Source organism: Carlito syrichta, unplaced genomic scaffold (assembly GCF_000164805.1).
Source record: "Carlito syrichta isolate Samal-C Ts95f unplaced genomic scaffold, Tarsius_syrichta-2.0.1 Scaffold145349, whole genome shotgun sequence".
NCBI lineage: Eukaryota > Metazoa > Chordata > Mammalia > Primates > Tarsiidae > Carlito > Carlito syrichta.
This window is the reverse complement of record NW_007089445.1, coordinates 72,862-89,497: the sequence shown is the minus strand read 5'-3', so window position 1 is coordinate 89,497 and position 16,636 is coordinate 72,862. Positions and strand designations below refer to the sequence as shown.

The window sequence follows — 16,636 nt, the reverse complement described above, 5'->3', positions numbered from 1 at the left end:
CCATTATAAAGTGGGCAAAAGATATGAACAGACACTTCTCAAAAGAAGACATCCAAGCAGCCAACAGACACATGAAGAAATGTTCAACCTCACTAATTATCAAGGAGATGCAAATTAAAACTACACTGAGATACCACCTAACTCCAGTCAGAATGGCAATTATCAATAACTCAAAAAAATAACAGATGCTGGAGAGGATGTGGTGAAAAGGGAACACTGCTACCCTGTTGGTGGGAGTGTAAACTAGTGCAACCTCTGTGGAAAGCAGTGTGGCAATTCCCAAAAGCTCTAAATATCAACCTCCCATATGACCCCGCAATTCCCCTACTGGGAATATATCCTGAAGAACTCAAATCACTCTATAAAAAAGATACTTGCACACGTATGTTTATCGCAGCATTGTTCACAACAGAAAGAACCTGGAACCAACCATGCCGTCCATCAAAAGAAGACTAGATTTAAAAAATGTCCAACTCAGGGAAAAAAAAAAAAACTATAAGAAAAGGATTGACAGTGGTAGGAAACTATGGGGTTTAGGGAGGGGAAGGGAGGTGGGATTAACAGTAGTCAATAAGGGTACCTGAACGATACATATTTGTATGCCTAACCCTTAATCGTACCCCACAATTTTAAAATAAAAAATGTTTATAAATAAAAATAAATAAATAAAATAAAAATAGCTAGAAAACTCCTTAACATGATCAGATATATCTGCCACAATCTAAAAGTCAGAATAATGCCCGATGGGAAAACATAAGAAGCATTTCCAAAAAACACATAAAGATGTTCACCATTTTCTCTGTAATTTAACATTGCCCTGAAGTTACTAACATAATTAGCCAAGAGGAAAAAAATCAAATTAAAAAATCTACAAGGAAGTGCTCTTTGCATATGATATGACTGCCTTCTTAGAAATCAAAGAATCAACCAAAACAATTATTAGAAACAATAAGACAATTATTGTAGTTGAACACAAAATTAGTATAGAAAATCACTACATTCATATATATAATCAACTCTAAGATACAAAAAATTCTTAACTAACATTCATCAAAGCATTTCAGTTATTTTCTGAATGAAACTGATGCTATTTGAAACATTTCTACAGCATGAATTTTTGTTAAATATTATCTAGTGTCTAGAACAAAAAAATACACACATGTGCTCTAGCAGAAAATTTGGGAACCTCTATAACAGAATCACACAGAGGATACAGTAAATATTTTAAAATAACATTCAGTGTTTTACTGTATTCAAACTAAAAATGCTAAATGTTTAAATAAAGCAGAACACCTAAAATTCAATCAATATAATCAAACCTTTCCCACTTTTACTAAGGAATTATTAACATTCTAGAAACCTGATGGTTTTTTGCCAGCCCTCATCTATGAAATTTTTTTTTTTTTTACCTATTTCACCCTTTCTGCCAAATCTAAGTGTTCTCTTTCAAACAACCACATAAGCCCTGTCCAATTTCTCTAAATGTTTTTAGATGAGATTTAGCAATATGTAAAGCTAAAAATGAATTGGCCTACAGGTACAAGAATCTATCAATATGTTGACTATTTTGTCAGTTTATTTAACCATCAAAGGTTTTAGCAAGAATTACCTTCACATTCAGGCAAGCTAATCGCAAAGATTTATTTTGGTGTAAGGAGTAAGAATCAAGCTTTTCTTATTTTTGTTTTTGTATTTTGGCAATAACTCAATACCATTTTTCCCTACTGACTTGAAATGTCCTCTTTACTCCTAAAAATTCCTTTTGGATTTATTTCTGAATTCTTGTGTCTCTTTCTTTTGGATTTATTTCAAAAGAAAAGAAAAATTTCTTTTGGATTCATTTCAAAAGAAAAGAAAAATTTCTTTTGGATTCATTCCTGAATTCTCATGTCTCTTTCTTTGTTCTGTGTACCTACTTATATACTGTACCAACTAATTTTACTAATGAAGTATTAAACATTTGATGCACGAAGACCTCTACTTCTCATTGCTCTTCTTTATCAGAATTCCCATAGCTACTTTTACATGACATTTTTCCTTTAAAAAACTATGGAATATGTGTGCCTAGAGTTTTTAAAAATTGTTGGTATTTTTATCATGATCAAGTTTTTTTAGATTAATCTAGAAAGAACTGATCTCATTATAATACTGACTCTTCCCATCCAAAAATAAGATACGCCCTTAATTATGCCTTAGTATATAATTCTTTGAGAATAAAATCCTATTGAGTGAATATCTGTATCAACCAAGGGATGCTTACACAATGATTTTCTTACCTACTAAGAGTAAAAATTATCTTTGAGTAATATCAAGAGATGTTCTCAGACACCTTCTCCTTTAAGAGCCAACTACTATTAATGAAAGATACTTATAATATCAGAGTATCATGAAACAAGCATTTAACTTTCTTCAAAAGATTATAAATCATGCTTGTCAATCTTCCAGCTGGACTGAGTAAATATCTAACATGCTAGTTGAGGAGAGATAGGAAAGGAGGCATGAAAATTGTATAAGAACAAAGCCCTATCCTTAAATGACTTTTGATTTAAGTAGATATGCAAGAAAAGAAAACAGAAAATGACTACCTTCCTCAGTTTACTTGCTTACAATTCTTTCCCAAAAACACCGCGTTATGGGGCGGGGGGAAGCCCTCACACAGGAAAAATATAACTAACTCTTCTGGGAAGTTCAACATTTTATAACAATTGGTCTCTAAAATTACTGAGAATAAAATGTCTAGAAAGTGACAAATTGTAAAGACAAGGTACCCAGGAATAAAAGCCTACAAGATTGCTTGTAGTGAGTTAGTTAATGGTAGAGGCAAAACAGAATGGTTGTTCACTAACAAAATGAACCAACTCCCAAGACAATGCATATCTGCTAGCATAACGCAGAAATATAAAATTTTAACTGAAACCCAAACCTTCCCTCTCACTATGGTACCTAGCCCTAATGGCATGTACAAAATAAATCTGGCATTTAGATTATAAACTAAGTTTCAGTAATAGCTGAAAAGATCAGCGAGATATAAATATATTATTGAATCTGAAAGGTAGAAAAACAATATGTGGAATTATACCAAGTTCTTCCATATTACATCCTGAAGTTAGGATATAATAAAATCTCAAAGCAAGGAGTATTGATATTCTACCATAAAAGATAATTTTGGAATAGTTATATATAATATATGCTCAGTCCTGATCTATGACCTCTCCAGTAAAATTATTTGGGAAACTGGAAATGCAGAGATAGTAGTCACTTTTTGCAGATACCAGGTAGATTTCTAAGCTATACAATCCATGTAGATAGTGATGAGCAAAACAATATGCTTTAATGCTCCTTCTGCCTCCAATTTATAAAGTAAATTCCATTCAGTCCTCAAAATGGATTGTTAAAGTTTGGATATTTGACCCTCCAAACCTCATGTTGAAATTTGATCACCAATGTTAGAGATGGGGACTAATGGGAGATATTTGAGTCACAGGGTGGATCCCTCATGAACAGATTAATGCCCTCCCTGGAGAGCAGTAAGTTCTTATACTATTAGTTCCTGAGAGAGCTTGTTGTTAAAAAGAGCCTGGCACCTGCCCACTCCTACTTCCACTCTCTTGACATATGATCTCTGCACACACAAGCTCCCCTTCCCCTTCTGCCATGAGTGGAGAAGCCTGAAAGTGCTCACCAGAAGCAGAGGTTAGTGCCAAGCTGCTTGTGCAACTTGCAGAATCATGTGACAAATAAACCTTTCTTTGTAAATTACTAGCCTCAGGTATTCCTTTACAGCACATTAAACAAAGACACTGTTTCCAAAAGAAAAAGTCTAGGGATCAGCTTGGGCAATAGCTCACATTACCCATAAAAGAAACTGTCCTGTGGTAAGTCTTTCTATTCACCACAACATCCACTTTCACACTGTTGTATTTTATTTCGTGCTTTTTTGATTGTCATTGATCAGAAAGACAATTCCATTCTTTGTTGGATAACCAGTCTATACTTCCAAAAGTGAAAAGCTCACTGAAATAGAAGCTACAATGGTTGAGAATGAGGTCACAAATGTGAGTGAGACAAAGTAAAAAATGGCTCTGAAGCTTAACAAGCCAAGAAATATTAGTTTCATATGATGCAGAACAGTCAAAGGGACTTAAGGATAATAAAGTTTCATATTTAAAATAGATCAAACTGAAGAAATTTCATCTTAAATGAAGTTTTTCTACTTCAAAAGAAAAATTAGTATATTATTTGCCAAAAAAGTTCTTATGAGTCATAACAGAAAAATCTAGTAGTTCACAATTTGTAGATAACCATAAGAATTATTAGCCCCTATTAAACATCATTTTGCAACTAGATGCAAATCTTTTGTAATCAGAATATCAATCTTTACATGAAAATTAATGTAAGTGGGTTTTTTAAGTATTTAAAAACGCTTAAGTCAACTAAACATCTCATATTTATTTGCTGTCTAAATATTTTTTCTCCTCTTAAAAAAATAAGGAAAACAAAGGAAGGGGGTTCAGCATTATAAAACCCACTACTATACCTGGGATAAAAAGCATTCCAAGAGATTTCAAAAAAGAAGGAAAATAATGAAATTAGCAGAGACAAATGCAATATTATGCATTTACTCAATTTCACCTCTGGTATCTACAAAGTTAAAATTTTATGAGCTTTAAGAGTTCTAATTTGAAAATATGCCCTGCACTAAAGACTACACAAAGTTTTTTTTATAGTAGTCCCAAAGAAAAAGATTCTACCTCCACTACATCTCAAACTAAAAACCTAAGTATCACTTTTGATTCTTACTTTTCCCTTACCTCCCATTTCCTCCTATCAAATTGTATCAATTTTACTACCAAAATATTTCCAAGTTATCTATTTGCCTTCAGGGTTCCTGGGTAGTCTACTCCATCTTCATCTTTAAACATTTATGATAGCCTCCTAGCTATTTCTACTTGTGTCCTCCTCTTACCCAATCTCCACATGGCAGTATTCATGATCCTCTTAATCTAAATCCTATCATATTATATACAATTCTTCTACTAAATCTTTACAACTTAGAAGCTTCCCATTTCACCAAAAATGAAATTCAAACTCCTAACCCTGACTCTCCACTATCTGGATCCTGTCTCATTCTCCAGGCTCATGTCACATCATTCTTCTTCTCCATCACACATTCCAAATATATCTATCTTTTTGGCCCTCAAATAAGTCATTTCTCTCCTAGTAAACAGTCTTTGCATTATCTATTCTCTCTTCTTAGAAAGAACTTCCTTCAACTCTTGGATTGTTGTTTTTGTTTTTAAGATTTAAAGAACATGTTGATATAAAAAATTCAAAGAATACCAAAAAATACAAGGAAAAAATAACGACTTAAAATTCCACCACCTAGAGAGAATTACCATTAATACTTTGATACTTCACAGATCTCTCTGTGGATATATGTGCCATTATATGTTATATGTATAAATAATCTTACATAAATTCCAACTCTTTCCACACTGGTTCTTCCTCATACTTTACTTCTGAACCCAAATATCAATTCCTCAAAAGTGGCCTTTCAGGACCATCCTAAAGTAGCCTATTTTTATCATATCAGCCTGTTTATTTTCTTCATTGCACGTATCTCTCTCAAAATTAACTGTTTCTTTTCTTAGTTGTCTCTATTTTTTCTCTTTCCAACTCTAGTAAAATGTGAACTCCATTAGAGCAGAGATCTTGTCCCTATTTTCTCTATCACTAGGGTCCAGTCCAATACCTAACTTTTTTAGTTATTGGGCAAATAACTAAAAAAGAGATAATGGCTTTGATTAACATTTACATAAGCTATGAAATCCCAGATATAACTCTCATTCAAAAGTCTCTCTTGAGCTCCATTTTCATACTTAACTGTCCACTTGACAGCTCCATCTGAAAAGCACACATATATTTTAGTTTCAGTGGGTCACCAAATCTGCTCCTCCTAACGTTACTCCCTATTTAGATGAATAACACTACCATCAACCAAATTCCCAAGCCATAAACTTGGGTTTTATCGTTAATGTAACTCCTCTCCCTCACCCTGTATCCAACCACTTACCAAAAACCTCTTCATATTATCTCAACTCTACCTCCTAAATCTTCTCAGTCCATCTATATCATTCACTCCATCTGCTTCTCTTCAACTTCACCATTATAGTGCAAATCACCACTCATCATTCCTCTCCTGGACAATTTCCATCTTCTGGTTATACAATGAAATAGTAATCTAGATACTGCTATGAAGGACTTTGAAGATGTAATTGAGGTTATTACTCAGTTGATTTTAAGGTAGGGAAATTATCTGGGTTTATACTGGTGGGTCTAGTATAATTACTTAAGCTCTTAAAAGCAGATCTTTCTCCCAGCTCAAGGTAGAATAGGAAGTCAGAGAGACGCAGAAGTTAGCCAACAACCTGATTGAACCTGTAAGTAGATTCTCCCCACAGAGACTCCAGATAAGACCCCTGGCCGGCTGATAACTTCATTTAGGCCTGTGAGACTCTAAGACAGAACCCACCTGAACTTCCAACCTGCAGAATTCTGATATAATACATGGATGTTGTTTTAAGGTGCCAAATTTGTGGCAGCAATGGAAAACGAATACATAGGCTCTTCTTTGATCCCCACTCTCACCCCAGACTGGGTTAGTGCCCCTACTAAATGATCCCATAGCACTCTGTACTTTCATAATATTCATCATATTATTACTTAATGTATGCATTTTAAGATCTATAGTCAGAGATTTTCTATATTTGTTTATATCATGCACTATTATCATCCAATATCTACATAATTGGTATGCAGAAATGTCTGCTAACTGAATGAGCAAACTTTTTATTCAACTGTCTCAAAATTTTCAATTATGATACACCTCTTGTACAGTGCTATATTATAAAATACTCCTAAAATAAAGGTCAGCTGCTTTATAGCTGTGACTAAAAAGAGGGAAGCAGATTTGAAATGAATGAAATATAGTCAGAATCATTTGAGCAGTTTTTCTTAGGGTTTTACAAACCCTCTCTTACTTGCCCTTACTCCCAGCTCCATACCATTCTCCTAGAGGAGCATGGCCATCTGTTAGAAAATCACAAAACATTGCCATAGAGAGGCCATTATTCTCATATCACTAAGTGATATTCCTCAGATATGTTGGATTATAAATAAAGGCTTAAAATAATTGTTCTACTATTTTTAAAGTTTTTCAAACATAAAAAAAGATCAAATTTATTCAATCTGAGATATAATCATTTAATAATTAAAAAACAGAATATATTATATACATTAAGTATATATTAAAATTATCTGGTCAGAAAAGTAAAAGGTCAACAGAAAGAGGGGGGCACACCTCATCAGCCAGGGTACCTGCACAATGAATATTTGTATACCGAACCCTTATTTGTACCCCACAATTTTAAAATTAAAAAAAAAGAATAATTTACTTACATCAATGGAAAAGCAAAAAATGGAAGTGTCATGGCAAGTCTTGCTGTAAATTCATCCGGAAGATACCACAGGTATACAATTAAGCATGTAAACAGATAGAGAACTGAGGAATAGAGAATTAATCTTCCAACCCATAATTTTTGTAATCTCTGATTTTTTTCCCTAAATTCTTCCAATGCTTGAATTTCCTGTTAAGAGAAAATTATTCCATATTACTAAATTTCAAACTTCATTAAAAAAATTAAATGTTAAAAGATTTTAACATGACAGAAAGACTATATTTAAGAAAGAACTCTTGGCCAGGTGCAGTGGCTCACGCCTATAATCCCAGCATTTTGCAAGGCCGAGGCGAGAGGATTGCCTGAGTCTAGGGGTTAGAGACCAGCCTGGGCAACTTGGTGAGACCTCATCTCTACAATAAATCAAGAAAATAAATAAATAACTGGGTGTGGTGGCATATGCCTATGGTTCCAGCTACTTGGAAAACTGAGGCAGAAGGATTGCCTGAGCCCAGCAGTTGGAGGATGCGGTGGTCATGAGCATGCCACTGCACTCCAGCGGACGACAGAGTGAGACTCTGACTCAAAAAGAAAGAAAGAACTCTTGAAATTCAATGAAATGTAATACCTTAAGAGTTTAAAACAAGACATAATATGAAAAAGAAAAGTAAAAAGAAAGTTAAAAAGTTCTACTGCCTATTCTGACAAATCACTTTTTATAATGCAAAATTAAACACTTTTTAAAAAATTTTAGAATCGTGGGGTATATGTGAAGATTTGCTACATAAGTTCCACTAGGTGAGGTTTGGGCTGCTAGCAAGCCAAAGTACTATTTTTAACATATCCAGTTGGCAAAAGATTAGAGGAATGAAATTAGCAACAGTAAATAATATTTGTTGAGTCAAACAAGTAGCAACTCTCCCGGTATAAAACCCAAAAAGAAATGTGGCAATAAAGAAAAGATTAAAATTAAAACAGTGGCCGGGCTCAGTGACTCAGCCTGTAATCCCGCGCCTTTGGGAGGCTGAGGTGAATGGATTGCCTGAGCTCGCGGGTTCGAGATTCGCCTGGGCAGCAAGACCTCATCTCTACAATAAATCAAAAAATCAGCCGGGCGTGGTAGCACATGCCTGCAATTCCGGCTACTTGGAAGGCTGAGGCGGAAGGATCGCCTGAGCCCAACAGGTCAAGGCTACAGTGGCCGGGAGCAGCCACTGCACTCCAGTCTGGGCAACAGAGTGAGACTCCAACTCAAAAAAAAAAAAAATTAAAACAGTGATCCACACTAGATTCTTTTAGTTAATTCATCACTCTCAATGTTCCCAGGGAATAATGGGAGAAATAATGACAGAAAATATAAAAAATAAAGAAAGCTGGGAAGATTATAGAGACTGATGAATATTGTTGCAGACTATCTTATAATCTATTTTATCCTATCTGTTACAATGTTGCAGACTATTTTATAATCTATTTTATCCTATCTTTTATACCATGCTGGAGATCTAATTTCATTTTAGTTGGCTCTATTACTTGATATAGACGTCTTAAGTAACAGATAGAATTTGGATATTTTTGAGATTATGTAATATTAAAGCTCTCAGACTTATTCTATATCATCTCTAAATCCCCATACCAGATATGGTCTCCAAAATAATATATACTAAAATAATATTTACTTAATACTTAAAATGAATTAAAATACTTCACAAAGAACATACCTTATCTATACTTTCTAGAACTTCTACAGTTGAAGGTTTTGTCTGTTGTGGAAACAGAAATAAGAGATGCATTATATATAATGTGTTACCAAACTTAGAAACATTTTGATTTATATAATCATAAAATAACATTTTAATTCAAAATTTAATTTAAATGTTGTCAAACAATATGTATTCCACCTTACAACTAATATTTATTTAAATAAAAATTATAATTACAAACAGAACTACAAAATATTAAAAAAATATGCTGGGCATGGTAGCTCACTCCTGTAGTCCTAGCTACTTGAGAGGCTGAGCCAGAAGAATCACTTGAGCCCAGGTGTTTGAGGCTCCAGTGAGCTATGACAGCACCACTGCACTCCTGCCTGAGCAAAAGAACAAGGTCTTGTCTCTAAAAAAACAAAAATAAAAATAAATCAAAGAAATAAGCATTTTTCCAACTTAACTTCTTAGTCCTAAGAAGGACTTTCAACTCCAATAACACAACTTTTACCATTCTTAACTTCAATAGAACATTCTTTTATAAAGAGAAACAAATTTTCCTCCAAGAAAAATTTTCTTAGATATCATTATTCAAAATAATTTATACATTAAAAAATTCAAAGACTAAAAACGGTCTGATTTACTATTGCTAAAAGTTCACCTAGGACTCTGGAGGTCAAAATCAGCAGGCTATCTTCTTTCTGAATTCCTAAAGTACTTTTTTGAAGATACGATTTTAAGAGGGCATTTAAAAATACTTCATTATAGCACAGATATTTTTTATACACCTGGAATAAAAAACAGCCAAAATGGCTCATATAATAATTGAGAAAATATTTACCAATCTCATACTCAATAATCCAAGAGGGTAATGAATATCAATTCATTGCAATTCCCATAAAAGTTGTTAACATTGGGGTGAACCATACGAAATTGCCATTTTGGTAAGTCAAAGCAGTTGAATATTGGCAATTTCATATGATTTAAACTAATAAGAAAGACAAAGCAAGAAGCAATACATTTGATCTTCAGATTATCAGAAGGTCATAACGAGGCGAGTCAATATAATATCAAACCAAAATAAGGCTGTTCCAGCAATAGTTCAAAAACTAAATTATGTATGAAGTATATAGTTAGACACCATTATTATGGTTGTAAGGAGTCAAAAATAAGCAATTTGTCCTAGACTACTTTATCTCCTCTAACATTAGAAAAGAGCAGTTAGCAACATAAGTTACATTTTCTAGCTCTAAATTTGAGACATTTCCTCTAAGGATTATCCAATAAAATCAAACTGCATTTCTAATTTTGTTTAACCTATAATTCCTAAAAGCAGATATAGTGTAACTTCAGTCAGTATTTGTGACAAACTTTAAGTAAAAAGATATAGTCTGTAAAAAACATAAATATGGTCTACAACACTTATTTTCAACTACCTTCCAATTAAGTTTGAAATTTGGACAGTATAAGAGGAGAGAAAGAAAAGGCAATTCTTTGTACAAAAATACATAAATATGGAAATAAAAGTAATTCATAAGACAAAGTGAAATGATTCTGTTAAACACAGACATTAGACACCTATAGAACAAGTAGAACTATTAAAATAAAGTCCAAATAGAAAAATAATTCAGAAGAAATACAAGTAATTAAATAGGGTTAAGGATAATAATCTACTACTAAGGGCTATATCACAAAGACTTCCATAAATAGGTTTATGTGACACTTTTATGTTAGACATAAGAACTAGTCATAAAGAAAAGTAACTTACCCTCCATCGAGAAAATAATCCACCCATATTTTATTTGTAGAAACTGGGCACAATGATAAATATCATCAATTGTCCAAAGGAATTCACAGCTAGGAAGTAAAGCAAATATTTTAAAATTTTAAGTTAAACACAGAGTATATCCACTATAAAATCTAGATGTTGCAATACTACCTAAAAATACTATGAAATTTTAATTTCTTTGACTCCACCTATATGGAACTTTAATTCAAACAGTCGCTTTGAATTAAATGACTGAGTCCACCTTTTTAAAATCTAGTCTTCAAAACCAGGACATATTTAAAAGTGAAAATAAAGTTGGAAAGACTTTTTAAACGATAAAGCATTTTTGAAGTATATTACTCATACCACCTTGCTATTTTCTGTTGTTTAAAGTAGGTTCTTTATGTAGTTCTTGCAACAAAAGTTTTACTATACTACTTTCATTCTGCATACTTAAATAAAACCATTTCTATCATTCAGCTATCTCACAATTAAAATAGTTAGTTGTAATTAGGAGTTACTTTGAATTAGGAGTTTACTGTTCAGAATACCATCACCTTACAAGTACTAATAGGAAGCCAACTGGGTTTTGAATAAGAAACAAGGCTACCCATGACCTTTAGCAAATCATTTAATGATTCTGAGCCTTCATTTTTTCTCTTCTATAAATTTGAGTTAATAAGACCACCACTTTCTCACAGGATAGTTTTTAATATTGCCATCTTACAGAAAAGCTAAATGAAAAGAAGTTTAGAGATATGTCCAATAACTCAGAAGAAACATGGCAAAAAGCCACTTTATCTGCAGACTTCTTGTCTCTATTACTAAACACTACTGTTCAACACCCAAATAGACATTTCTCTCTGAAATTTTGACCTTCAAGCTAGTTGACCTTCATTTCAGCTGACTGTGTAGCCCCTTCTTTTAGTTGTTTTCCTATGACTCTCAAATGTTTTATAATAGACTCAGCAATAATATATTCTAAATATAATGTAATATATTATATTTATTAACATATATAATAAATATATATACTATATTATATTTAATAAAAGTATAAGTTTCTATGAAGACATTAAATGAATCTAAAAACCTACTTGAGATGCTATAAGTAATCACCAAGAAAAGTGAGTTAGAGAGGCGGGAGATTCATATGAACCACTTAAAAGTACACATCATTCCACTATTTTGGAACTAAGTGTATGGAATCTAGCACAGTGTTTTGAATACAAACAACCTACACATTTTGTTTGAAACAGAGTTATATCTCTCCAAGTCAAATTTGTAGCCATCATACCCTGAGACTATGATCATAATTTTTAATATTTGAAATGAATGACAACCACAATATCAGTTACACATCTGATTAAGTACATTTCTATCAGATCCTAAAACAACTGCTTTACATGAATTTTATCATTCAGATACTAATATCCCTCCATTTTACAAATAAGAAATCTGAGACTAGAAAAGTGAAATAATTTGCTAAGTAAGTCCCCAAAGATATTAAGTAGAAGAGATGGAGCATGTTTTTTTTTTTATTTTTTTAAAACACTCAACTTCCCAATAACATAAAATCAGAAATAAAGTCTGCTTTATATAGATTAGATTGGAGTATTTATATATAAAACATATGAAAGTCTCTCTGACATTCTCAAGTAGCTGATGAACAAAACTACTGAAATGGAAAGTAATAACACAAGAGACAGTATTAGTATAATGTATCTTGTAGCTCAATTCCTTTATGTGACTAAATTTGAATGCCTAAATCTGCATTAAAGAGAAGTTAAATGATTTGCCAAAATCATGTAGCTCTAGCCAGGGGTAGAACTGGTACTGGAAGCCTACAAGCAAAGCCTTTACCTGTTTACTGCACATCACTTTTTAAAAAAGCATAATATGAAGCATACATAATATCATACACAATTAGTACCAGTTTTGACATTATTTGCTTGGAGAATTGTTTTGGAATAAAACAATCTACAGTTTAGCATCTAAGAGCCCTGAAACAGGGGACTGTGCTTTTACTTTTGTCCTTGAAAACAACATTAGGGTGATAGTCATTAAATGCTGTATCTATGATTTCAAATTCATAACCAAAGAAACAGTCATTTCTCATTGTTCCAATAATTTTTCTATCAAATTCTGATATTAAAGAAACTAATTAACTGTAATGCACACATAATGGGTGGTACTTTCCAACAGACATGAAAACAAATTAAATAATTAAATCAAATATTTCTCTATAGCTTTAATTTCTTACCTCTTCTATATTCAACCACTGGTTCTCTCCTTTCCACCCAAACATCTTAGCTCCAATGCCTGTTGCCCATCACTTACTATGAAATCTTAGACAAATAACTTACTTACCCTGTTACTCAATTTCCTCATCTGTAAAAGAGGGACATAGATAGTTGAGGACCCTCCTAAATGTTGGGAGGCTTAATGACATAACGTATTCTAAACTACTTACAACAGCGCCTGACACATTATAATTGCTCAGTACAAATTGCTTTTACTGATATGGTTGTTGTTTCCTAATCCATCTCCAGTTTCTTTCAAATACATGGAAAATACATGGGAAACAAATAACCCTAGTATTTCCTTCTGCAGCATAAATTAATTTGTTTGCCCTTAATTGTACAGATGGTTCACACCAGCTTGCCTCCAAGAACTCTTCCATGAACGTGTACTGAGAAGTCCCTTTCCACTCTGATACCACAATGAGACCAGTCATGACCTTAAGAGCTGGGTGCATCTAAATGTGTCTTTCAGTGAACAATAATGTCCACCATATTACTTGAATGTTTTCTACTAGTTGCTATTCACACTCAGGTAGGTTTAGATGTCAGTATTTAAAATCTTGGAAAGTGTTTTTCTTTGATTTCGGCTCACTTCAAGTTACATTAAAATAATGGAGTAAAATATTTCTGGATTCAAGATATGGCTCAACCGCACACTAGCTATTTGATCTTGGGCAAATTACTTATACTCTCAGCCTCAGTTATTATACTTGCAAAGTGGTAAAAATATTTACACTTCATAGAATTGTTATATGAATTAAGCAAAATTATGTATCACTTGGCACAATGTCCAACACATAGTAAGTGCTTAATAAATTGTAGCTATTAGTATTATTATTACCAGAAAACATATGTAATATTTATAAGGAACACATTTTTTTCTAACTTCTTATAAATAAAGCACCTATTTCATAATTTTTAAATTGGAAAATAAAATTACAGTTTTCATTTTTACTGAAACTATATTGTTCTCATTTGCTGTAGCATAAAAAGTAAAGCAATATATTCTGCAGATTCTTCCATTAAAATAACTTTGTAGGCCTTTGGAAAAATAAAACAGCAAAGGAAGTTTAGTTCCAAACTTAAGTATAAACTATTTAATCACCGTCCACTGCATCTCCATAACATACTGTACTATACAACTTAAGGGTAAAGGTGATTTGTTCTAGAACTCTAACTCTTAAATTTCCTAATTGAAAAGGCAATTCTGAAATATCCCAAACTACATTTACTGCCCTCACAAAAAAAATTAATGAAAAGCAATACACCTGCAAAAGCACTTTTAAAAATGATTAAGTGCTTGTTTTCATCGTAAGTCAATGTTCATTTTGAACTAAACATTACCAAAAAATTTCTATTAGAAAGATTTCTGTATGAAATCATAACTTTTTGAGAGCCATATAACCTCTCCCTTTTCTTATATTCTCTTCCAAGTTAATAATATATAAACACCATGTAAATTTATTAACAGCACTACTGAGCTGATCTCAATAGATGACAGAGAACCTTATTTTAATTTTAAATGCACCATTCTTGTTTAAGAAAATGTGTTCAATATCAACTTGGTCTTCAAGGGACTACAAGACATTAGCATTCCCTGCCAGTATGAACATATTCCTGAAACTAACCTCACACCCACCTGCGAGCTCAAAATTGTCTGCTGAAGGAGTCAATTTTGTCAATGGTGGCACCCAGGCCAGAGAGAAAGAAGAAACAGTAGACACTAGCACCATAAACCAGAGGCCAAGAGGGAAAAGCGGAACATAAGAAAACTCAGTGACTCACAGGTCTTACTTAGTAGCACTATAAGAACACCATCAGCAAAACTGAGTTCACCAATCCCAACTCCTCCTCAATCTACAAACACATTAAAGAATTAAAGCGACGTATGAAGTCGATTTGTTTTTCTCCTCCTGCCACGCCTAAGACAGAACGCACCCACGCCCTTCTCCTCCACCCTCTCCCACCGCCCACCGTCTCTCAAATAAGGACAATGGCTGTGGCGCCCCTTTAAGTAGCACATAATCCACGCCCACACGCCGAGCCCAGTAGCATGACACTGACAGTTTTCAGTCCCTTCCGATCTTTCCAACTCTTGGAATCTCTGTACAGCTCAGAAAAAGAAGAGGTGGACGAATACACTCACAGCAGACAGTTTAGCATAGGATCTGCTCGTTTGGGACCTTCTGACCCCCTGCCTCGACACAGGTGGGCCGAAGAGCTGAGGCTCAAACCAATCACCACCTGGACCCTCCGAGAACGGAGCTGGGGAAACTCCCAGTCCTTGGAACGCAGGGGCGAACGGGGTCTGCAGACTTCTGCCACTGTGCTGGGAAATCAAGGCAACGCGACGCTACACCGGGTCAGCGCGCACCACAAAGGGAGTCTGAGCAGCCGCCGCCGCAGAGCTCCTAGGCCACTTGGCACCGGGCGGAGGCACCTGGGAGAGGCAAGCGGGGGAACCGGGAGCTCACGCCCCGCGGGGAAAGCTCGGCGAGCCTCCCTCCTCCTCCCCTCCCCGCAGAGCCCTCCCAACTGCCCTCATCTTGAGCACTCTACCTGCGAGAACAGGGCGCAGCCCGGCCCCGGCGTCAGCCCCTGCCAGCCTCGGCCACCACCACGCAGCCTGCCTCCGGAGCCCGCAGCAGCCGCCACTGACAGAGCGACAGGCCCCGCCAACTCCTTCCCATCAAACCCCGCGCTCCCGCCGCCCGCCAATTGGCGCCGGCGCGCGCCGCTCCCTCGTCACGTGACTGGGGCTGGCAGTTGGGCGGGGCGGGCGGTTGTCCCGGGGTTGCCTGTCCCTGTAGCCTCTGCAGCCTGCATAGGCTGCTGGTTGTCGGGTCGCAGTCGTGTACGGCTGTTTATTATGACTTAAAATGCAGTTATTTCTACCTCTTCCTCTGCCTCTTTTTCCCTTAAACCCTGCTCTGCCAAGTCTCGCTGGAGAAAGAAACCCCCGAAATTAGTGCTGGTGGTTCCAGACCGCCGCGAGGGAGAAGAGGGGGGGAGGACAAAGGGTGGAGAGGTGAGGAGGGTGGGAATGGGTGTGTCCGAAAGAAATCGGTCCCGAAGAGTACCGGATCAGCTGTCATCCAGCAGGCAGCAGAGCCACTTAAGACCCCACAGCGTTGAAGAGACCAGTTCCCAAACAAGTCAGTGGGGAAATCCAGCCTGGACCCCAGGAACGCTGGAGGCTTTATCATTCTTGGACGTCAAAAAGGGTCATTTGATGACTTGGACGCTTACCTCACCGTGAGGTAAGCTTCAAACGCCAAGTGATGTTTCAAACCTGCTGACAACAACACAAGCTTAATTTTGGATCCTAAAACTCTTAACCACAGGAACACTCTCCAGAGGCCCTGATATGAGGGGCCCATGGAAAACCGCCCAGACTATATTTGA

At 35.3% G+C, this 16,636-nt stretch overlaps 1 protein-coding gene across 3 annotated transcripts in view; it reads right to left on the bottom strand.

The window, feature by feature from the left end:
* LNPK (lunapark, ER junction formation factor) overlaps positions 1–15,970 on the bottom strand; it is a 71,018-nt gene extending 55,048 nt beyond the window's left edge. For 2 of the 3 annotated variants that reach the window (XM_008050417.1, XM_008050418.1), the window contains exons 1-4: positions 15,791–15,970; positions 10,929–11,017; positions 9,176–9,217; positions 7,459–7,646 (exon numbers count right to left, since the gene is read on the bottom strand). In XM_008050417.1, coding sequence (XP_008048608.1) covers positions 7,459–7,646; positions 9,176–9,217; positions 10,929–10,955 — 257 coding nt within the window. In that variant the 5' untranslated portion in view covers positions 10,956–11,017; positions 15,791–15,970. The remainder of the gene's footprint in view (positions 1–7,458; positions 7,647–9,175; positions 9,218–10,928; positions 11,018–15,790) is intronic. The other variant, XM_021708749.1, reaches the window with a different exon arrangement.
* Between the last annotated feature and the right edge of the window lie 666 nt (positions 15,971–16,636).